The sequence below is a fragment of the Bombina bombina genome, chromosome 10 (genome assembly GCF_027579735.1).
Source record: "Bombina bombina isolate aBomBom1 chromosome 10, aBomBom1.pri, whole genome shotgun sequence".
Taxonomy (NCBI): domain Eukaryota; kingdom Metazoa; phylum Chordata; class Amphibia; order Anura; family Bombinatoridae; genus Bombina; species Bombina bombina.
Genome location: NC_069508.1, coordinates 195656488 through 195680696, shown reverse-complemented (window position 1 = coordinate 195680696; position 24209 = coordinate 195656488). Strand labels below are relative to the sequence as shown.

At 32.7% G+C, this 24209-nt stretch overlaps 1 protein-coding gene across 2 annotated transcripts in view; it reads left to right on the top strand.

Moving 5' to 3' along the window:
* PLPP3 (phospholipid phosphatase 3) overlaps window positions 1–22709 on the top strand; it is a 66013-nt gene extending 43304 nt beyond the window's left edge. For both annotated transcript variants that reach the window (XM_053693618.1, XM_053693617.1), the window contains exons 3-6: window positions 1406–1686; window positions 1868–1925; window positions 10910–11086; window positions 21069–22709. In XM_053693618.1, coding sequence (XP_053549593.1) covers window positions 1406–1686; window positions 1868–1925; window positions 10910–11086; window positions 21069–21191 — 639 coding nt within the window. In that variant the 3' untranslated portion in view covers window positions 21192–22709. The remainder of the gene's footprint in view (window positions 1–1405; window positions 1687–1867; window positions 1926–10909; window positions 11087–21068) is intronic.
* Window positions 22710–24209: the final 1500 nt, after the last annotated feature.

Here is a 24209-nt window from a genome sequence, read left to right as displayed (position 1 = left end):
GAGGTAAAAAGTATATTAATATAACTGAGATAAGGGGCAGTCTGCAGAGGCTTAGATACAAGGTAATCACAGATGTAAAAAGTATATTAATATAACTGAGATAAGGAGCACTCTGCAGAGGCTTAGATACAAGGTAATCACAGATGTAAAAAGTATATTAATATAACTGAGATAAGGAGCAGTCTGCAGAGGCTTAGATACAAGGTAATCACAGATGTAAAAAGTATATTAATATAACTGAGATATGGAGCACTCTGCAGAGGCTTAGATACAAGGTAATCACAGATGTAAATGTATATTAATATAACTGAGATAAGGAGCAGTCTGCAGAGGCTTACATACAGGGTAATCACAGATGTAAAAAGTATATTAATATAACTGAGATAAGGATCAGTCTGCAGAGGCTTAGATACAGGGTAATCACAGAGGCAAAAAGTATATTAATATAACTGAGATAAGGGAGCAGTCTGCAGAGGCTTAGATACAAGGTAATCACAGAGGCAAAAAGTATATTAATATAACTGAGATAAGGGAGCAGTCTGCAGAGGCTTATATACAAGGTAATCACAGAGGTAAAAAGTATATTAATATAACTGAGATAAGGGGCAGTTTGCAGAGGCTTACATACAAGGTAATTACAGAGGTAAAAAGTATATTAATATAACTGTGTTGGTTCTGCAAAACTGGGGAATGGGTAATAAAGGGATTATCCATCTTTTTAAACAATAAAATGTTTTGGGTATACTGTGCCTTTTAATCAAATAACTTCCTGATCATATAATTAAAATAGGAGCTTATTTAAGTTACTTTTTTAAATTCTAAATAACCCCAAAATTAGTTTTCCATAACATAGTTATTATATATCAAATATTTCATTCACTTTAGTACATTTTCCAATTATCTTAAGACAGTAAAGTCAAAGTTAAACTTAAATGGTTTTAATAGCTCATGAAGTTTTAAACAACTTTCCAACTTTACTTCTATTATCAATTGTCTTAGTTTTCTTGGTATCCTTTTTTAGAGAGTTATCCTAGGTGAGCTCAGGAGTGTGCATGTGTTTTTAGCCACCTGGCAGCAATACTTGTTATACATCATTTCAAACACAACTGCCACAGACTACTAAAGACGTGCACACTCCTGAACTTCTATCATCCTACCTAGATTTACTCTTCAACAAAGGATACCAAGGGTACAAAGCAAATTTCATAATTGAAGAAAACTGGATAGTTGTTTAAAAGGACAGATACACTAATAACTTACCAGTAACACATTTTGCTGACATACATCTATGCTGTCATTAATATTTATGTGCAACGGGGCAGAATGTAATTGTATCTAGAATTGTTTGCGTATGGCTTGTTCTGGCTGTTATTAATTCTTTTATTTTTCATTATTATTTCTGCAGATAATAGTTGGGGAATTTTTCCGAATTCATTACTTGAAAGAGAAGTCTCATTCATTTATCAAGAACCCGTATGTTGCAGCTCTTTACAAGCAAGTTGGATGCTTTATATTCGGTTGTGCAGTCAGCCAGTCCTTTACAGACATTGCTAAAGTTTCTATTGGTCGTTTACGTCCGCATTTCCTGGCAGTTTGTGATCCAGATTTTACCTTAATCAACTGTACTGCAGGTTATATTGAGAATTACCAATGCAGAGGATTGCCAAGCAAAGTCATGGAAGCCAGGTATGAAGAAAGATACAGTAAATAAATAAAAACTGTTATCCCCTTGGCATCCGAGATGTCTAATGTACAGTTTGATTAATTAAATAAGATAGTGAATCATTACCTGACAAACAGTCATGAACATTGTAAACTCACCCTCATCTTCTTTTTGTTTGTTTTTTTTGTTTATCACTTTTTACAGAAAATCATTTTTCTCCGGTCACGCCTCCTTTTCCATGTATACCATGCTCTATTTAGTGGTAAGTTTTCTATATTTAAAGGCAATGGATTATTATTTAACTCTTTTGGGGTTATCATAAAAATGTATGTGCACCTGGGACATAAAACTCTGAGATTGTGACCTAAAAAATTAGAGGTGGAATGCAAGACACACTCAGTATTTGCTTTGCTTGGATCTGCTGTTTAAGGGACAGTCTAGTCAAAATTAAACTTTTATGATTCAGATAGGGCATGCAATTTTAAACAATTTTCATATTTATAAAAGTATATTAATATAACTGTGCACAACTGGGGAATGGGTAATAAAGGGATTATCTATCTTTTTAAATAATACAAATTCTGGAGTAGACTGTCCCTTTAAAAGTGAAAGCCTAGACATATGCATCAGAGTTTTCAAGCAGTTTTGCAAATCATTAATAAAGTTACAGATGTAATACTTTTAAAACATGTATTTTGTATGCAGGTCTCTTGCAATCCATTACTTAAAGGGATAGAACACTGAGTTTCAAGAGACATTAAAATCTATTTCCATTCTCAAACTTTGAACAGTCTTTTTATATGCACACTTTCTGATCTCATCAGCTCTGATTAAGCATGTTCACAAATTCACAGAGTATATGTATAATAGCCTGTGATTGGCAGATGGCTGTCACATGATACAGGGGCACGGCAAATGGGGGTAAAAAAATTGTCAGAAAAAATCTAAAAAATGTTTGAAATTCAGAGCAAGTTATTGCATTGTCTATTTATTATGAATTGTTAATTCTACTGTATTTTATGGTCTTTTAATTAATTATATCAACTATGCATATATACATAAACATTACTTCAATGCTCCTTTAAAGGGACAGTAAATACATTTTAATTATAAGGTTCTTCTGTTGTGTTAGAATAAAATATCAGCCAAGTCTAAACTTTTTTAAAGGAAATTAACATCTGCTGCAACAACTGTATTTCAATAGCCAAACTCCTCCCACCATTTGCCTTACTTTGGGAAGTCAATCCAGGCCTGAGTCTGCAGACAAGGCTAGCCACAGTCATTATGTTAGTGTAAAGGGCATTGGTTTTCAGTACTAGATAAAGCCAATTATGAAGTATATATATATAGCAGGTTTAGCATTTAGAAGTCAGCAGGGTGCATTTCAAATTCTCGCAATTACAATAAACAACAACATTACATGAAAAGGGAGCAAAATAAACAATAAACGTATCTTGCAAAATTGTTTTATTATGCATAAAGGATTAGCGAAATTATGTTGCAATGTCACTGTTTATCAACATAATGTTCCTGCAAATTGAAATTCTTTTAAATGTATTTCAGCTGGAGGAAACTCTACACCAGCATGCAATGCAGTTAATTCTGTTTGCAGCAATAATAGTTTTTTTAATGCTACCTTATTTTGCTTGAGGTCTGGAAAATGACCTTAAGAACATAATTCTATAGCTGTTAGATGATCAGCTTCATAATAAAAAAACCCGGCTGTTATAAAATATTACCTGTTACAGGTGTTGGATAAACATGTTGCTGCGTTCCGTTAGTGGCAGCGTCAGTCTCTCACCAAGATGTATGTCAACATTTATATTTTACCCTGTACGAAAGCTAAGAAAACACTCAGCCAATGAAGTAGCCATAAGTAAGACCTCTGTTAAACTCACATACACAAAACAGTTTTTAGCTCCCTTTCCCCTAGCAATTCGAACAGACGTTTTACTTCTGAATGACTGTTTTGTGTTACCTATTAACAAAAAAAAAATTATACTTCCACTTTCTATATTGAAAAGGTGTCCCAAAAGGTTAAACAGTCTGTTCTATTTATAGAATTTCAGCATTTTTTCCTTCTTAATTAAAACAACAATCTCATGCACACAGTAAGAGAACTATTCATAATGTCAAGTAAATCCATTGAAGATTTACACATCTATCTATGTAAACTCAGGTGAAAGAGATATAAATATTACTTGCAGTGATTTGCCTTGTATATTTTATTGTGTTTTTATGAGGAAAACCTATCATTTTATATTATATAGGAATTGTGGCTATATATCCCTAGTATACCATTTTAAGAAACTTTTTAATCTGAAATGTGTTAAAAATTAAATAAATTATGGAAACAAAAAGAATCCAACTAATCTTCCCTTTTTTAAAGAATAATAGATAAAAGATGCTTTTAACTTAAATTTTAACTATCATAAAGTGTATTAAAGTCACTTTATAGGTATAACATTATAAAAAAAGAAAATCCAGTTAAAAATAGTTTTAAAAAACACTCTTCTTAGATGCTATGAGGCAAACGTAGCTTCTGATACCCTTTAAAAAAATCAGAAAAAATCCCCAATAACCTCTGACTATAATAAAGGCCATTCACCTTTTCAGAGCACAAACATATGATTCACAAGGTTCCGACAATAAAACGTTTGATCTTTTTGAGATTACTAACAATAAACAGGAGGCCTTATATACATTTATTATATATTATAAAGTTAAAGGTACATTAAAGTCCATTATCTTTGTTGTATCTTAAAACTGCATCAAAATATAAGACAGATGTTCATGTGCCAAAATTAATAAATAAGGAAAAACAGACAAACACATGCCGATCATGCAACTTTCTTCCATTATCAAATTGTGCAAAGTCCTTTTATATGCACACCTTCTGAGGCAGATGTGACTACTGAGCATGTGCAGTTGTATGTGCATATGAGTCTGTGATTCGCTGGTGGCTGTCATGTGTTATGGGGGTGGCACATTGTCTTTTTAGTATGAACTTTTTTTATGCAATCTAAACCACCTATAGGACTGTGAGAAATGCCCTCATCAGCCAGTAAGCTTGTGTCCGATAAATAATTCAATGCCATTACATTTTTTTCACATAAAAAGAAGTTACTGTGTTTAAATAGGGCTTTTTTTGTTTGACATTTTTGAATATGATAAAAAAAATATATGTTTCCTTAATGCATTTCCATAAATACTGCAGTTATTTTTTTCTAGCATTTTTCTGTCTTAAATGGCTCACCATTACATTGTAAAATTGTAAAGAAAACAAAGGGTTAATTCTTTGACAGCAACTGTTGGAAAGTTATTTCCCTTACAAGCTCCCTTATTGCAAACCCAGATCACCAAGTGACTGCAAATTACAGTTCCGCCACTTTCCCAGGTGTTTCATTTCCCGCAAACGCTCCTCTAAAAGTATTGTGACTGGTCGGTCAGTGGTAGAAAGATAAGTCAAATGGTTCTTGTTAAGACGGTTTAATAAAAAACAAAAAGTAAGCCATGTGGAAATAAAATGAATCAAAATATTTGTCATTAAAGAGGCATAAAAGTTATTGTGTTTATAAGTGTGCAGTATAAAGCAGCATTTAAGAAAACCATTTCAAAAGTCCTGTAAATAATTATTTTAAAACATTTTAAACTGTATTTTTTTAAAATGTGAATTGTGTTACATTTCAGAGATATACCCTTTGTAAAGTCTGTACAGGATTGTTTATCATATTTTAAATGTTCAGTTTAACAGATCCTCTACTGTTAAAAAGAAAAAAAAAAAAAAAAAAAACCTCCCGTAATGCTATTCAATTTTTCTTTACCTGTGATCAAAAGCATGAAATTACTTAAAAAGTAACTTTGCCTATTAATACTGATAATCATTTTATTTACTTAGTGTTTTTCTATTTATCCAACATATTTTTCTTTTCAAATTAATTATTCCCATTTATTCAGTCTGTTAAATGCAATAAAATATCTGAATGGGTTAAAGAAAATATCACTGCACTGGAACTGGTCTCCCTGTGGGTCGAATTACCACTATCCCAACATGGCTTGATCGATATCTGTGTACATTGTACTCTGGTTGCAGTTGATAGACAGCTAAATGAGATAACACTGAATCCACAGGCCACACATTGCTGTCACCCGAAGACACAAGTAGTCAGGATAAACATATAAAGGGGTTTATAAGGCTCCATAAGGTGTGTGAAGAGGTCAAGTAGCGCTTGCCATGTGGTGACAGTAACTGCCTATTGTTTAAATGGTGTTTTTTGTGTTCTAAAACCTGATGTTTCATTATCCCTACAAGCCAGGGATGCATGGAATGTTGTGGGTTATTTACATGGAATTTTGCCGCTGAATAAATCAAAAACATCCTGATTTTGGCTCACTAAAGGAAAAAGAATGATAAATACTATTTGAAAAATGGTTAGAGCGTTAAAGATACTTTACAGATACTCAAAAACAAATAATAGTAATTTTGATCTTCTGTGTTGATCATTTCCACTAGTTTAGTAAGCTTAAAGTGATGGTAAACTCTCCCCTTTTTAAAATCAGATCTTGAATGTTAGTGACATTTTTGATGGAGTTTCAATCATTAGTTGTAATGAAGATGTGCAATAACTTGCTTTTTAATATAGATATGAAATTCAAATACCCCACGCTCCGTCACCCACTTCAAAAGTCAATTGTTCTGTGAGCTAATGGTTTGAATTGTTGTCCAGTCAGTGTTCTAGCTACAGCAAAAGTGCCATGTGGGGAGAGCGCTGATTGGACAACAACTGAAACCATTAGCTCACAGAAAAATTGACTTTTGAAGTGGGTGACGGAGCATGGGGTATTTGAATTTCATATCTATATTAAAAAGCAAGTTATTGCACATCTTCATTACAACTAATGATTGAAACTCCATCAAAAATGTCACTAACATTCCGGATCTGATTTTAAAAAGGGGAGAGTTTACCATCACTTTAAGCTTACTAAACTAGTGGAAATGATCAACACAGAAGATCAAAATTACTCTTACTTGTCAAAAATATGTTATATACTTTAAAAAATCTAGCACTTACAATGTAACTTGTAACAAACAAATTAAAGGACCAGTAAATACAGCAGATTTGCATAAACAACAAACGTATGATAAAAAGACAATCCAATAGCACTTAGTCTGAATGTCAAGTTTATTAGATTTTTTTCTGACAAATTTCAGTTATATGTCTAATTCCACACCCCCTGTATCATGTGACAGCCATCAGCCAACCACAAATGCATATAGTTTACTCTGTGAATTCTTGCGCATGCTCAGTAGGAGCTGGTGACTCAAAAAGTGTAAATATAAAAAGACACATTTTGTTAATGGATGTAATTTGGAAAGTTGTTTAAAATTGCTGCTCTGTCTGAATCATAAAAGTTTAATTTTGACTAGCGTGCCCCTTTAAAGGGACACTCAAGTAAAAATTAAACTTTCATGATTCAGATAGAGCAGCAATTTTAAACAACTTTCCAATTTACTTCCATTAAAAAAAAGTGCACAGTCTTTTTATATTTAAACTTTTTGAGTCACCAGCTCCTACTGAACATGTGCAAGAATTCACAGAATAAGCATGTATGCATTTGTGATTGGCTGGTGGCTGTCACATGGTACGTGTATGCATTTGTGATTGACAGATGGCTGTCACATGGTACAGGGGGAGTGGAAATAGACATAACTTTTAAAATTGTCAGAAAAAAAAATCTGCTACCCATTTGAAGTTCAGACTAAAAGCTATTGCCTTGTCTTGTTATCTTGCATTTGTTGATAGTGCAAATCTACTCTGTTGACTGGTCCTTTAATGTTTAATTAGAAATTAAGTGCTATATTATGCAATATTTTGTAAATCTTACATCCTTAAAAAGGGATAAAAAAAAAAGATGTTTGCAATTACAAAATTTCCACCAGGAAATGACAAATTATGATGTAGTGAAAAATACTTAGGTTCAAGTCATTTAAATGAAAGCTGTATAGGCCCTTAAGTGTGGACATCTCAGTTAAAGAGGTTATGTAAAGTGTAATTATTACAGGTGCAGCACATCTTCACTTCCTGGAGCAGAGCACAGGAAAATGATGTCAATTTATTTAAAAAATGAACGGAAAACAAATGAAAATCGTTATTTTAGTAATAAGAAGTTAAAAGAGGTCAGAAATCTCAGAAAAATATGGTTGAGTTTTGGTGCTTTTGCTTAATCAAGATTCTACACTTAGAAATTGTTTTACATTTTCCCAGATGTACAATTAATATTCTCAATTATTGGGTGAATTTTTTTTGGGAGAAGCAAACACTTTAAAAAAAATGTGTTTTTAAGTATGTTTATACGGCACACTTACTGGAATGTATACTGGTTTTATTTACATAACATCATAAATAGCTTTGAATGCTTTCAAATTTCTTTAACCAAAGCTAACTGGCATTATAAATGAGCAGTATATTTTTCTTTCTTTTATATTACAATGTTACTTTTAATTTCCTTGTCCCCTTTATCTGTGACATCCATCAACCAATCAAAGGCTCATACATGTTTATACTGTGAACTCGTGCACATGCTTAGTAGTAGCTGGTGCCTCAGAAAGTGTGTATAATCCAGGTAAAAGACAGTGTACAATTTGATAATGGATATAAATTGGAGAGATATTATTTTTCATTTTTTTTCTTTAATTGCATGCTCTCAATCATGAAAATATCATTTTGACTTTAGTGTTTTTAACAAAAGTTTAAAGGGACATTACATTCAAAACTGAATCCAACATATCATGATTTATGAGGAAAATGATCATTGTGATGTGCATTTTTAATTTATTTTGCTGCTTTTTCTTTAAAGTAACCATGGAAACATTGTTTGTTCCACCCTCCCCCCAAAAAGAGGATAACAAGCCTCCCTCAACCCAAAGTATAGGCAGAAATACTGACCCTGCAACATTCTGCACAGGACTTTGTTAGCTTAGAGCACAACAATTCATTTTAACTGTCCCTAAATGACTACAATTAAGTGAACCAGGAACATGAATTTTACCAGGCATTTCACAGGGTGCATCCCCAAACTAAGCTTGATTTACAAAACTTTAGCAATGTGAAACTCATAATGTTTCTTTCATAACTCATATACAGCATGCAATTTTAAACAACTTTCCATTTTACTTCTGTTATCTCATTTGCTTTGTTCTTTTGGCATCCTTTGTTGAAAAGCATACCTAGGTAGGCTTATGATAAGCAATTCAACACTTGGAGCTATCTGCTGATTGCTGACTGCACATATATACGTCTTTTTATTGGCTCACTAGATGTATTCAGCTAGATCCCAGTAGTGCATTGCTGCCCCTTTAACAAAGCTTATTAACAGAATGTAGAAAATTTAATAATAGAAGTGAAATGGAAATTTGTTCTATCTAAATCATGAAAGATTAATTTGGGTTTCATGTCCCTTTAAATGATTTTAAAACTGTGTTTAACACAGCTCTGTTGTAGTGTTCTACTTAATGACTGTGGTATGCAAATAATAATCTACTGTAGCAGGATTTTTTTTTTCTTTGTGCGTCTACGAGAGAGCATTTTTATAGTTTTTTGGTTTTTTTTGAAGAGGGTTTTTTCTTTAATGCTTGTGAGAATCGTCACTGTTGACCAATAGACAAGTTCTGAACAGTGATGCAAAATATATTTTAATCTTTAAATTGTGCTCTTTCATATGAATGATAGAGGCAATAGTTCTATTTTTCTATAAATTAAATTCTGCCAAATATACTGTTATCCGAAAGTAATATTTTCCTGCATAGTTCCTGCATATTGTGCACCTTTTTCCGGACATGTTTAAAACAATTTAAAAATATACATCTGACCTGTACCTTGTCATAGCCAACCCAGTGCATTCATTTCCTTCCTATGGTTCAGGAAAGGGAGTAAAGTATGTGCCGCAGGGTGTTGGGAAGACTTAGCTTCACCCATCTCAGTCTGGTTATCTTCGGTCAACTTTGATTTGTGAGACAAAAGTACTTAGCTTTCCTCTGTCCCTCCTTTTTTTATGTGTTGCTATCCGTTCCCACAAGAACCTAGGAAATGGGTTGGTCTGAAAATCCATTCGGAAACAATACAAAGATAACTCGTACTGCTGATTTCAGTAACTGCATTGTATGTTCCTGATATATTTACATTTTGTTCCCCAATCCTTTAGAAATATATTTGTTGTATAACAGTTTTGTGCGTTACTGTGATTATGAATAATTAGCAGTTAAAAAAACAAGTTTAAGAGATTAAGAGCCATATTATTGTATTACTATTTATTTTTACATTACACAAATACTTTTACATTTTAAAGGGACATTCCAGCCAAAATTGGGATTCACATGGATGCATTTCAGCTTTGAATAGAAGCCTTTTTTGTAATATACATGCATTAGCAAAAAGGCTTCTAATAAAAGCTATAGCTGTTTCCAAAGTGTATTTAAGTATGCTCCATGCATCAGCATTTTAAACACGGCACTTGCTTACAAAGCCTAAAGTGCTTATACCATCTTGTAATTACTCAATTTGTTAATTGCAAACATTATACAAGCCCCACTGGTGCTCTGAGCAACTGCAGTATTTAAAATGCTGGTGCACTGAGGATATCTTACTATGCTTCACGTGCACATGAAAAGAAAAATGTTAGCACTAAAACAGTGATAACTTTTACTAGAAGCATTTTTGCCAATGCATGTATATTTCAAATATGTTTCTATTTAAAGATGTAATTTATTTATGTGCATTTAAATTTTGACTGGAATATCCCTTTAAGGAACCCCCCCATACAGTAAGGGTACAGTTTATTTAAAGGGACATGAGACTCACATGTTTTTTTGTTTTATCTTGATAGAACATACAGTTTTACACAACATTCCAATATATTTATTTTATCACATTTGCTTCATTCTCTTTGTGTCCTTTGTTGAAGGAGCTAGCTGAAGACATCTAGACATCTGCAGAGCCAATAAAAAGATCCATATATGTGCAGCCAAGAGAATGAAGCAAACTGAATTATAGAAGTTAATTGGAAAGTTATTTAAAATAGTTTGTTCTAGCTAAATCATAAAAGTTTAATTCTGACTTTACTGTCCCTTTAAAAGTTTAAATAAAATATTGAACCAAAACTGATTTGATTCTCTACCAATTTAACTTTGTGCAGACCCTGCAGATATTGTCTAATGTCATTCATATCTTTGTCTTTTTCTCTTTTTAGTTTTATCTGCAGTCCCGTTTTACCTGGAAGGGCGCTCGCCTCTTACGCCCACTTCTGCAATTCACTCTGCTCATGATGTCATTTTACACAGGACTATCTAGAGTGTCTGATCACAAACACCACCCGTCTGACGTACTGGCAGGCTTTGCACAAGGGGCCCTGGTGGCTTATTGCATTGTAAGTATATAACAAGAACTATACTTGAAATATTAAACTGGAAGTTTGAATCTGTGTAAATATCAGTATCATTTCATTTGATAGCATTTATCGCTGGAAGCTGTTATAGCAAACAAAATGCCAAACCTTTAATATTTGTAAAGTATTATGGCTAATTAGCTTAGATTTGCATTTAAATATTTTTTTTTGTATTCTTGAAAACATTTAGATCCAATATTTTTGCAGGATAAATCTTTAGGGTATTTTATATCATATTATACAAACTAATTACAATTATTAACCCCTCTTGGAAGGCAGAAAGAGTTGCAATTAATTCCTTTTATAATGAATTGCAGCCTTCACTGGCATTCACTTTTTTTAATTCTGCTGAGAGATAATTCCTAAGATATAATACCAATATTGGCTCTAGATTGTGCACATCTGGATCACATTGTTGCAAATACTTATTCCATATAGTGCTGAAGACATGCACCTTTCTACCTCAGTATGCTCTTGCGAATGTGCTAACAAAGGTTGCAAAGTGAATATTTGGCAACAGAAGTATCTGTATCATGAAATTTTATTTTTTCTACTATGTCCATTTTAGATACAATAAATTCTAAATTCTGCTGTTTAGCAACATTGCAGCCAATTAGAGAAGAGCTTTTTATTTTTACACTAGTTAGCATTATAGATGAAGTCTTTTTTTGTCCAAGCTAGACATGAAAATATGCTTTATCTAGTTGTAGCTCTGGGAATCAGACTGATTGTTTTGATTGGAGTCAATTTTTAGGTAGAAAAACCATTTGTGAGAAAAATAGTTTACAACTGTGATTGTAGCCTAACACTGCATTTCTCATTCTCAGGCAATTTAGTGGCCAGATTGCTGTATCCTTTATATACCAGTGGCATCTGTTGTCATTTAATTTGGGTGTATGATGGAAGACAGCATGTAATTATATGCCTTAGTTACCAACCCAGGCGTCACTTAAAGGGACAGTCAAGGCCAAAAAAAACTTTTATTTTTCAAATAGGGCATGTAATTTTAAACAACTTTCCAATTTACTTTTATCAACAATTTTGCTTTGTTCTCTTGGTATTCTAGTTGAGAGCAAACCTAGGAAGGCTTATATGATAATTTCTAAGCCCTTGAAGGCCGCCTCTAATCACATGCTTTTGTATTTGCTTTTCACAACAGGGGAGAGTAGTTCAGGTAAACCATATAGATAGCATTGTGATCACGCCCGTGGCTAGTGGCAGACACTGCACTAATTGGCTAAAATGCAAGTCAATAGATAAGAACTAAAAGTCATGTGATTAGGGGCGGTCAGAAGATGCTTAGATACAAGATAGTCACAGCAGAAAAAAGTGAATTAATATAACTGTGTTGGTTATGCAAAACTGGGGAATGGGTAATAAAGGGATTATCTATCTTTTTAAACAACAAAAATTCTGGTGTTGACTGTCCCTTTAAAGCAAAACATTACATTTGAAACATTTTTTTTTAGTAAAGAATAGTTTAACCATTTTGCATATTGTATCTTGAAAAATATTCTAATACACAGCACAATAAACATACATCAGCTTTATATATGCTAAAGATACAATTCCACACTTAAAAGGACATTAAACGATAAATAAATGTCAGATATAATGTTGTATTTAAAGCAAAGATTAGCCTGAGAATAATACGTAGATGTATTTTGTATTATATCACTTATTGAGATATTGAAGGCATAAGTGTAAATGTTAGTTTCTTTAAAGAAGTTTCTATAAAATAATTGGTGCCCACCATCCTCAGCAGAAGAGATAGATAAGAAGCAACCTAGGTTTCAACATAGTACTGCCCAATAATTTATAGAAACTCTGTGAATTAAGAAAAATAACAATATTCATAGTTAAATTACAGGAAAGGAGACAGGAAAGTGTATCCAAAGTTTTGTTACTATACATAATTAACATTTTATATTACAATCTCAAAGTGTTTAAAGTTTCTTTATTGGTAACAGTAGAGGACAAAATAAAAAGTGTCTTTCTGAGCTATGAAACGAACAGAATCACCATGACTCTTTTACATATGTTGTGCTGTGTAGAAAAAGGGGGAGAGAAAGGCTGAGGTCGCTATAGGCTGACTTTCCTATGACGCAGTACAGGACTATAGGAAACAGCTGGCTGGCAAACTCATAAACTTTCATTGTCTAATCCTTCCAGGCTACGGAACACCCTTTCTTTGTATGTATATTTTAAGCCCCTGGCTACTTTCTATCTTAAAGGGACACAAAACAAAAAAAAAATATATTTCCTGATTAAAATAGCGAATACAACACTAAACAACTTTCCAGTTTACTTTAATTACCTAAGTTGCTTCATTCTCTTGGTATCCTTTGTTGAAGAAACAAAGAAACACCACTAGGTGAGACAATATATGTGCAGCCACCAATTAGCAACTCTTGGACCTACCTAGGTATGTTTTCTAATAAAGGATACCAAGATAAAGAAACAAATTTGATAAAAGAAGTACACTGGAAACGTGTTTAAAATTGCTTCCTCTATCTAAATCATGAGAGAAAAATGTTGAGTTTCATGTCCCTTTAAACTTGTTGATCATAGTTTAAACTATAGAACACAATTATATTAAAAAAGTAAAAACTAATCTGCAGTAAGGAATAACATATATTTTTATATATAGGAACTTAATGACTATGGTATAAAAGCCTTTTTAAATATTGTGTGCAAAAAAGAAAATAAAAGAATTATATGCTTTATTACATATGCTGAATGTTAAACATACATGTGCAATTTACATGGATATTTCATTAGCAACATTTGCAATGTTTTGCAGTCTAGGGACATATTCTTTGGAGATCCTATTGAATGTTGTATATATTATCTCCTTTGCTGAGGGCATTTAGGGGAAGCTGAAAATAAGCTCCTGCATTAACCTAAACAATCACTGGGTAGAGTGTTGCAGGGTTAGCTTTCTGAATCCTCAAGGACATTATCCACCCTCTCTGTGGGCAAAGAAAAAAAATGATTTTTTAAGTAGATTACATGAAAAGTGGTCAAAATAAAGAATTGCAAAAATGGTTTACTATTTATACTTTTATAATTAACAGGGAATTAAATTAATACTGCTACTTCTAATAATAATAATAATAATAATAATAACAAATAATAATAATAATAATAATAATAATAATAATAATAATAATAAAAAGAAATGCAAGAAATAGATTGAAACTTGTCAGTAATAGTGACAGACAGGTTTATACCACTTATCAAGGTAAGTAGATAAACTTGTAGTTATCTGAAGGGTTTAACTTTAATTTAGTGCAGGTTATTAGATAAACATTAAATAAACATTAAATAGGCTTCCATGTCTGTTGTGTCTCGTTAGTCAGAAAGATCTATTGGAAAATCACTACGGTTAAACTTCCAGTCGCTACTTACTTGCCAAGTTTTAAAGGACTGTTGGACAGAAAGGTCAATTTGTTCTCTGACATTATAATTGTCATTCTTATTTCCTGGTGTTAGAGCATATTTAACATGAATACTCTCTATTTATTTTCAGTATTCTTCTTTAGAGAATATTTTAACCATATTTGTGGGTGTGTGATTTATAACACATTATATTAGCCAGTTGGTCCATTCACATCTCTACCCTATAGAGTACACATTACTCTCCCCTTCAAGGCTAGGATCCAAGGTGTATACAGGTCAATGTGAGCATTTGCTGCATATCTTACAGTATGGTTGATACAGCAACTCATTGGCTACGCCAGCTATTAGGCTACAACAATGTACCCACTGGGGTGAAGATATATTCTTTTTTTCTACTTAAAGGGACAGTTTACCTAAATATTTGTTCCCAATGATCCATTTAACTTGATTGAGTGAATTAATTATTGACAAGTAGCCCCTTTAACATTAATTTTCATATTTGAAATAGCTGATTTAGCCTGAAAGTTTTTAGGCTATTGACAAGCTATGTAAACACAGCCAGCAGAAGAAATGACACTCACATAAGTGTGTATGATAGATAAGTATTAAAATGTAAATTTCCAGTTGTTCTATCTAAGTATTGGTCTTTGGTTTACGGACAGATATAATAGAAGGAAGCATGTCTGTGCACAAAGTGATAAAATAAAGAGATCTGATTTAACCTGCAGGCTCAACCCATTTTAATAGGTTGTGGTTTCAAAGCACAAAAACAGCTATTTCATATGCACAAAAAAATCTGAAAATGCAATTTCTCATACATGTTATACTCTGAAGCTGGTATAAAAAACTCATTTGAAATACATTATTAATAATACAATTTTACAGTGTACTGTCCCTTTGAAAGCACTGCAGGAAAATCTTAAAGTATTGCAAAATAGGGTCTAGTGGCCCTTTAAGCATTAACAGTTTTCCAGTTAATATATTTATGAAGGGTGAAGTCTACAGTATTAACGCAAGCAATATGTTAGACTTGACCTTTACTAGACGGAATGAAACACTAATTACCCATTTCCACTAGATATATAACAACAAAGTCCTTAACACAGTGACTAACACTGCTGTGACCTCCCCTTCTATGTCAGCAACATGTCATAAACAAAGTTCATCCTAAAGTTCAGAAAAAAGAATAAGAATGAGCTAATTCTTCTGAAACACTAAGTTTTGTGTCTTTACCAATAATAGGCAACTTTGGTTTCCTGATACTCTGATAACTTCCAGCCACAGATACATTTGTTCATAGAAGCACTGAAGGAACAGCATTTATTAACCTCTTGGCTCCCAGAAAAGGCTACAGTGCGTTGCTTTACACTATTTTGATCCATTTCTGGCAACAAAGAGTTTTAGACTTTTAAATTCTAAATTCAACCTTTCCAAAATGTTGCAAACCAGCTCTTTTATAATGATGAGCTGAGTGGTGCTGTATATAGCATTATCTTGGTATCCTTTGTTGAAAATTAGTTTTTTTCCCATGACAGCATACTGAGGTAGGCTCAGGAACATGTATATGTCTTTAGCACTCTGGCAGCAGTGTTTGCAACATTGTTGTTTGTAACAATGTTACACATTGTTGACAAAAAGTAGTCAATAAACAGTTATGCAAGTGGTATTAAAGGGATATGAAACCCAAAAAATTTCCTTTGTGATTCAGACAGAGCTTATCATTTTAAAAAAGTTTTCAATTTACTTCTATTATCAAATTTACTTTGTTCCCATGATATTCTGTGTTGAAGAGATACCTAGGTAGGCATCGGGAGCACTACATGGCAGGAAATAGTGCTGCCCTCTAGTGCTCTGGCAAATGGATAACATTCTGGTAAAATTGCTGCCATATAGCGCTCCAGAAATGGGCCGGCTCCTAAGCTTACATCCCTTCCTTTCAACAAAAGATACCAAGAGAACAAAGGAAAATTGATACTAGGGGGTCTATTTATTATAGTGCGAGCGGACATGATACGATGCAGCATATCATGTCTGCCGCACATCGATAAATACCAACAGAATACGCTGTCTGCATTTATCATTGCACCAGCAGTTCTTGTGAACTGCTCGTGCAATGCTGCCCCCTGCAGATTCGTGGACAATCGGCCGCTAGCAGGGGGTGTCAATCAACCCAATCGTATTCGAGCAGCGGTCCATAGGGAGCTTGATAAATATGCCCCTAGGAGTAAATTTGAAAGCTGTTTAAATGCTCAATTTGAATCATGAAAGAAAAAAATTGGGTTTCATATCCCTTTAAGACTCCTGCAAAATGATTGTATATTTGAAATAAAACAGAGGCTGACAAATATATACACGAAACTTAGTGCCTAGACAGAATATTCAGAAGACCGCTACACAAAGAGTGAGCAATAGGGCAAAATAAATAGTAAAGTGATATTGCAAACTTGCATTTTAAGTTAGAATCTCATTCTTTAATCTTTTAAAGCAATACTCACTGTGTTTATTATTCTAAATATATATCTAGATATCCCCTATACATTGCAATGTTTGTTATTTTTGGAGGTATTTATAAAATTGAAGTATAGTTTGTTTTTCCTACATAAATGTGTTTTCAACATCTTTTTAGGATTTATCCAGACAAATCAGTTACTAAAATGATGCGCCCATCCCTAGCCCTATTCCTTCTTGCACTAGACATAAAAAAATAGGATTTGCAGCAGTTAATTACAATTAGAAGAAACCAATTTAATATGCATTTCACATTCCTGACCTGAAACTGGTATGTTTACTTTTAGGGAGGAGAACTTCTTTTTTTGCAGGAAATGAAACAAACCCAAGTTTAAGAACTTTCTCCAATTTTCTGCTCTTTATTGTGTGACACTGACACTCCAGGAATATTGAACATTGCAGGATTGTTGTGCAGAGGTCAGGTTTCAAAATTCTTGCCAGTGTTTGCGTAACCTTATGCCATAGTGAAAATACAGTTTGTTAAGAGGAGGTAGCGAGCAGCATATTTGTTATGTTAATAATGTCAGTGCTGTCAGAGAGAAATGCAAGGTGAGCCTTCACAGTAGGACATTTATTATAGTATTTGAAAGGTGCATTCTAAAGTAAACATTATATGCTCAAAATCATTAGAGTGTGTCTCCCCCCCCCTCCATTATTGTCTCTAGCTTACTTTGTGTTTAAAGGGAAATCAAAGTCAAAATTAAAGGGACATGAAACTCAAAATGTTTCTTCCATGATTAGACAGAAAATACAATTTTAAACAACTTTCTAATTTACTTCTATTATTTAATTTGCTTCCTTCTCTTGTTATCCTTTGCTGAAATGTTTATCTAAACAAGCTCATAAGCAGCAGAGAACCTAGGTTCTAGCCGTTGATTGGGGGCTGCATATATATATTGATTGTGATTGGCTCACTCATGTGTACAGTTAGAAACCATTAGTGCATTGCTGATCCTTCAATAAATGATACCAAGAGAATGAAACAAATTAGAAAATAGAAGTAAATTAGAAAGTTGTGTAAAATTGTATCCTCTATCTGAATCTTGAAAAAAAAATGGGTTTCATGTCCCTTTAAACTTTCATAATTCAGGTAGAGCATGTGATTTAAATAATTTTTTTTTCTCATTTATTTCTGATAATACATTTGTTTTCTTGGTATTCATTATCAAAGTGCATACTTAGATATGCATAAGAGTGTGCACGTGTCGTTAGCACTATATGGGAGCAGTGTTTACAACACTGTATGACAATTTATTTATAACACTTCGAATCTAGAAGATGTTTGTTTCGTTGTTGGAGTCGGACAGAAGCACTTGTGTGTTAAAAAGCTAATGCAAATAAACAATTGTAACAACTGCTCATATTCGGAGTGTGCTCAGTCTTATGTGCAAACATTCTGAGGCACCAGTTTCTACTGAGCATGTGCAGAGGCTCTGAGATACTATATACATATGTATTTCAGTCTGTGATTGACTGTCATGTGATGCAGGCCACAGTGAAAAGCAGTTTTATAAATGTGAAATCTGTGCCTGACCTTTAGTGCATTACCACTTGTGTACCAATCAATTTCTTTGTATGTTTTGTGAAGTCATGCAGAAGGCATTGATCTCAAAGTTAAATAAAAATAATATATTACATTTTTAAAACCAATTTTAAAATGTGAAACCAATAGAAATTTCCATGTATTAATTGCTGGTTCATATTCCATTAAGCATGTTTTTTTTTAGGGCAAAAGCACCACTCATTTTTTGTGTAAGTTCCCAGATCTTTGCCTGGGGACAACATAATGCACAGGATAAAATAAATACGCATATAGGCAAAATAATAAATATTATATAGTAAACTGATGCACAAGATTATGATAGAGAAGAATACTCCCATATATTCATTTAGTGTTAAACCCCATTTTCATCTCCATAAAATGTAGGGGTATTTTCTGTTGCCATATATTTTCTTGGGTAAAGTGTAACCCAGTGGGCCCAGAATGGGACATGGTGATGGGTGTGTTAGGGACATGGCATTTACAAATAATTAAACTTTTTAAATATATATTGGTGCTCCTTTTTTTGTGGAAGGGTTGCAACTACTCATGTGTGTTCCTGGCTACATATTATATTTAGAAATGGCTGGTGCAAATGTTCTAAATACACAGTGTTTGTCAACCAGAAACATTTTGTAAATAAGTAACAGGTTTCCACAATGCACATTAGACCACTGCTATTTAAAACATTTTTTTAAAAGGATCATTACGTACGTATTTTATGGACCACAGGGCTTTACTTAAACAGGGACAGTCCCGCATTTATTAGGACATTTAATAAGATCACTTGTTATGTCTAGTGTTATTTGTTTTTAAAAAGGTGTCAACTCTATGGGGTCAATATATTAAGGTGCGGAGGTCAATTTATTAACTTCCGCTTCAGGCAGACCTGAAGCGGAGTGGGTCGGAAGTAGCATGCGCTGCTTCATAAATTGGCCCCTATGTGCATAATAAATCTAATATATTTTCTAAATAATGATTCTAATACATTAGTCAACTGCTATTATAGATATTTATATTTATTACATATTTTAATGGAAACGGCTGGAATAGCAACAAAAGTTTATTACATAAGCAATGAAAATGACCATTGTACTTTATTCTGTTAATGACTAAAATAAAGACAATAAATGTGGTTTATAATTTCCTTCAGAGCTTTTATTTCTATCATTAATGAGTCTGTGAGAACATTTTCTGTTATGTGGTTAGAAAAAGCATTTCGCTCTTTGTCTTTCTTGTCCCCAGTTGACATTTACTGATGTAAAATGTACCATTTGTAGTACAGGAGACTTCAGTGCGAGGAAGCTAGGCGAGGCAATAAAAGCTTTTCCTCCACACAACCCTTGGTTTAATGTTGCTGCATCTCAGCCCTAATATGTTGAATTTTGGCGTTTTCACATCCTGCACACAGCTTCCGTGATTGGGTATTCAGGAAATGCTGATTAGATATATATTTTCCTTCCATTGGTCTGAGGTTATTGCACCAATCATAGCAACAAAAATGTTTATACTGTTAAACCAGTGCTTGATAATTTCATTTGCTGAGTAATTATATGCAGTTTACTTTGTGTAAAGCTTCTTTTTTTACCTATAACCATCATGATTTTCTGCTTAAAATTAAATTTAGTTAAAGATTTAGAGGGTATCAGAATAGTGTTGTGTATATCAAATCTGGGCTACTTTACTTATTTTATTTGTTTATTTTTATTCTTTGAAATTCTACATCAATCAATGAAACACCCTATGGGATTCAATGTAAAATGGTCAAATTACAATTATATATTTTTTTATCTTTATTTATCTATCACATAGCTTTTTCACATAAACGTCCTTTACTTTTAGATTAAAGCAATAGTAAAATCAAAATTAAACCTTTATGATTCAGGCAGAGCGTACTTTTTTAAATAACAAATTTAAGAGGTTGATATATTTTTAAGGTCTTCCAAAGTGATCTTATCCATACTAATGATACATTTAAAGTGATGATAAACTCTCCCTTTTTTTAAGATCAGATCCAGAATGTTAGTAATAATTTAGATTGAGTTTTAATTCATCAGTTGTAACTCTGCTGCACATTCCAAAAATTTGACTTTTGGAGTAAGCAGCGGAGCGCAGGGCATTTCAATTTGATATCTATATTAAAACCTTAATTATAGTGCAACTTCATTACAACTGATTAATTAAACTCCATCTAAAATATCACTAAAATTCACAATCTGATTTTAAAAAGAGGAGAGTTTACCATCACTTTAAATTTAAAGGAACATGAAACCCAAAATTTACTTCTATTATCTAACTTGTTTCTTTCTCGTATTGCTTGCTGAAAAGCATACCTAGGTTTTATGTTCCAAGTTACTAAACACATGTATGCAGGTACATGCCTGCACATGCACTATATTAAGAATTTTTACTATTTTAGAAAACATCAGATTATTTTTATACCGCACCATTTATATGAGAATATTTCATTGTTTTTCCACAAGACGATTAACCAAAATATCATTTATTTTGCAGGTCTTTTACGTGTCAGACCTCTTCAAGACTCAAAAGAAAACCTGCGTACCACCACCAATCAGAAGAGAAGTTCACTCACCTGTGGATATTATTGATAGAAACAGTCACTTAAATATTGTGTGAAAATTCAGTGCTGATTGCAGAACATCTGCTCAGTACCTGCTGCTCTTAAATCTCATCAGACAGTAGAATGTAGGGAGGAAACTGTTTACCCAACCAAAAAATACAAATAAAAAAAGAATATGTCCACTATGAGGCCTTCACATTGCAAGTGCGCATACTATTGGTGGTATACAGAGAAATCCGGAAACAAAAAAACAAGAAATGAATGAGATACACAACATCAGCATTCAGGATGTGCAATTGGTTGTTTGATGTTCATGTTCTAGTGAGCACATTTTAGTTCATATATTTATGAACGCTAAATCGTTACTCTTTTATTTTATTTGTCTTTTTTTTTTCTTAAAAGGGAGGGGGGGTCACTTTTTTTTAAATAGAGTTCTTGCCTTGTGGGAATGCTTACAATAAACAATAGCACTATATCATTGGATAGAAAGAGCACTGAATAGGATTTACGATTAGTTTTTTTCATAGCATCCCTATGGTTTTTATATTTCCCAGCCTAGTCATTGATACAATATATTTTGACAATTTTTCTCATTTATATTTGTATACTGTTTTATACAAATTTACACAACAGGATTTCACCAACACCACCCTCCCTCGCACCAAACAAGGACTGTTTAATAAATGCCCATCCTGCATGTCCCCTTATTTGACGCTCAGCCCATCAGAATGGGGCAAGGTCTTTGGAAGAGACATTTGGCAGCAGTGTGTTTTTACTGCATTTCTTTAGCACCCACTGAAGGAGTTTGACGTGGAAAGCATTAATGGTCTGATTCTAAGCACTATGAATTTGGGGTTGATTCCCAATGGACATTATTAATTCAACGATTTGGATATGGACCGCTGGACGGAACATCCAAATACAGAGATCCACTGTGGTTTGTTCAGTCTAATCGTCTGGGATAAGAATTCATCAACAACAAAAAAAGCCATAGCAATTCAAAAAGGAAGCATTACTATTTCACAATATGAAATAATTTGTGAAAAACAAAACAATAGATGGATTTTGTAATGAAAACAAAATAAAGGGCTATATCTAAAAGGGATTGAAAAGATAAATTGATCATTTGCACATCATTATTATGAGAGAACCCGTCCTACCATTTCAACTATAGCAAGCTATGATTTTTATATATAAATATATATTATAAATAATGTATAAAACATTAAAAATTAACTATGTAAAATATTATTTCTGAAAACAATTTTAGATATATCCACTATGATCATAAACTGTGTCGTGTCCTGTGTTTATTTTGGCGCATAAAAAAATACCAGTTTAATTTTTGTATAGTCAAGTAAAATTTTGTAGATCTGTGGTAGTCATTTCACTATTAAAACTACAATTAGAGACAATTGTATAAAAATTATATAAATCATCAGTATTTTTGTAATGTTTCATTTTGTAAAAAAAAGCAATATTATTGGAATAATTTTGTAGAATACAATGTAAAGCTTGTTTTTGCAAAATTGCTGTACAAAGTGGCTTTTATAAATTAAAGGAAATAACATCAATTGATTGTAATAAATTGTATTTTGTGTTTTACTGTAAATTATGTGTTGCATATGTCTATAAGAATATATCTGTATGTCAGTCTATTTGCCTCTATGTCTGTCTATCATCTATCTATCTATCTATCTATCTATCTATCTATCTATCTATCTATCTATCTATCTATCTATCTATCTATGTATGTATCTATTATCTATCTATCTATCTATCTATCTATCTATATCTATCTATTTATCTATCTATTATCTATCTATCATCTATCTATCTTCTATTTATCTATCTATCATCTGTCACCTCTGTGTGTGCGTGTTTGTGTGTGTGTGTGTGTATATATATATATATATATATATATATGTATATATATATATATATATATATTAATAAATATAAGCTATACGTACATATAAACTATCCATCAGTTTACATTTATATCTTTATCATTTGGTCTGGACCAATAATTAATAAAATAAGTAAATAAAGTAATTTTTTAAATTTATCAAATGTAACATTTGAAGAACATTAAAGGGGCATGAAACATATCTATGGTTTGTTCTTTTCACCATTTGTAAATGTTGATATCTTGGAAGATAACTTGAAGGGACATGAAACCCCACATCTTTCTTTTATGATTTAGGCAGAACATACAATTTTAAACAACTTTCCAGTTTACTTCTATTATCAAATTTGCTTCATTCTCTTGGTATCCTTTGTTGAAGCAGCAGCAAAGCACTACTGGGAACTAGCTGAACACATCAGGTGAACTGATGACAAGAGGCATAATGAGATCCACAAATCAGCATCTAGATCCCATAGTTCAGTTGTGCTCTTTAGCCTACCTATATATGATTTTCAAAAAAGGGTATGAAGTGAATGAAGCAAATTGGAAATGAAAGCATGCAATTTTAAACAATCTGAATCATGAAAGAAACATTTTGGTCATCATGTTTCTTTAATGTGTCATAACTTTCTATTCTGTTTAGCATTTGTTGTTAGTTACAAATGCAAAAAACCCCAAAAAGTTCTTAAGGGATTTTAATACTTCTAAAAAGAAACAGAAACATTTTTACTAAATACCAATACAATAGCGTATCCAGTTCTTTACTAGATAACAATCATTCGTTTTAAAAGGGCAAATACATTTTTATTTTAATGTGGTCTTACATTACCATCTTTTCTGGACCAATATATTAAAACGTATTCCAGCCAGACCATAATATACCATAGTAATTGAGTGAATCATTAATAAGTGTCAGTTCATGAACATTTCAGCATGGGCACAATATGTGAAAGTCAGGTTGGGGAATGGAATTATAAATGGGATATTTCTGTGTTTTCTCTGATGCAACCGTGGTCTGGGAATATTTAACTTTTGCTACAGACATTTTTTTCTTTGTTAAAAAAATGCTTCTGATGTCAGGCTAATTTATCCTGGCTTCCCATACTGTATAAATTGCTTTTGTGGTCCTGTTGTACCTTCCTTGCTAAAGCGCATTCTTCATCTC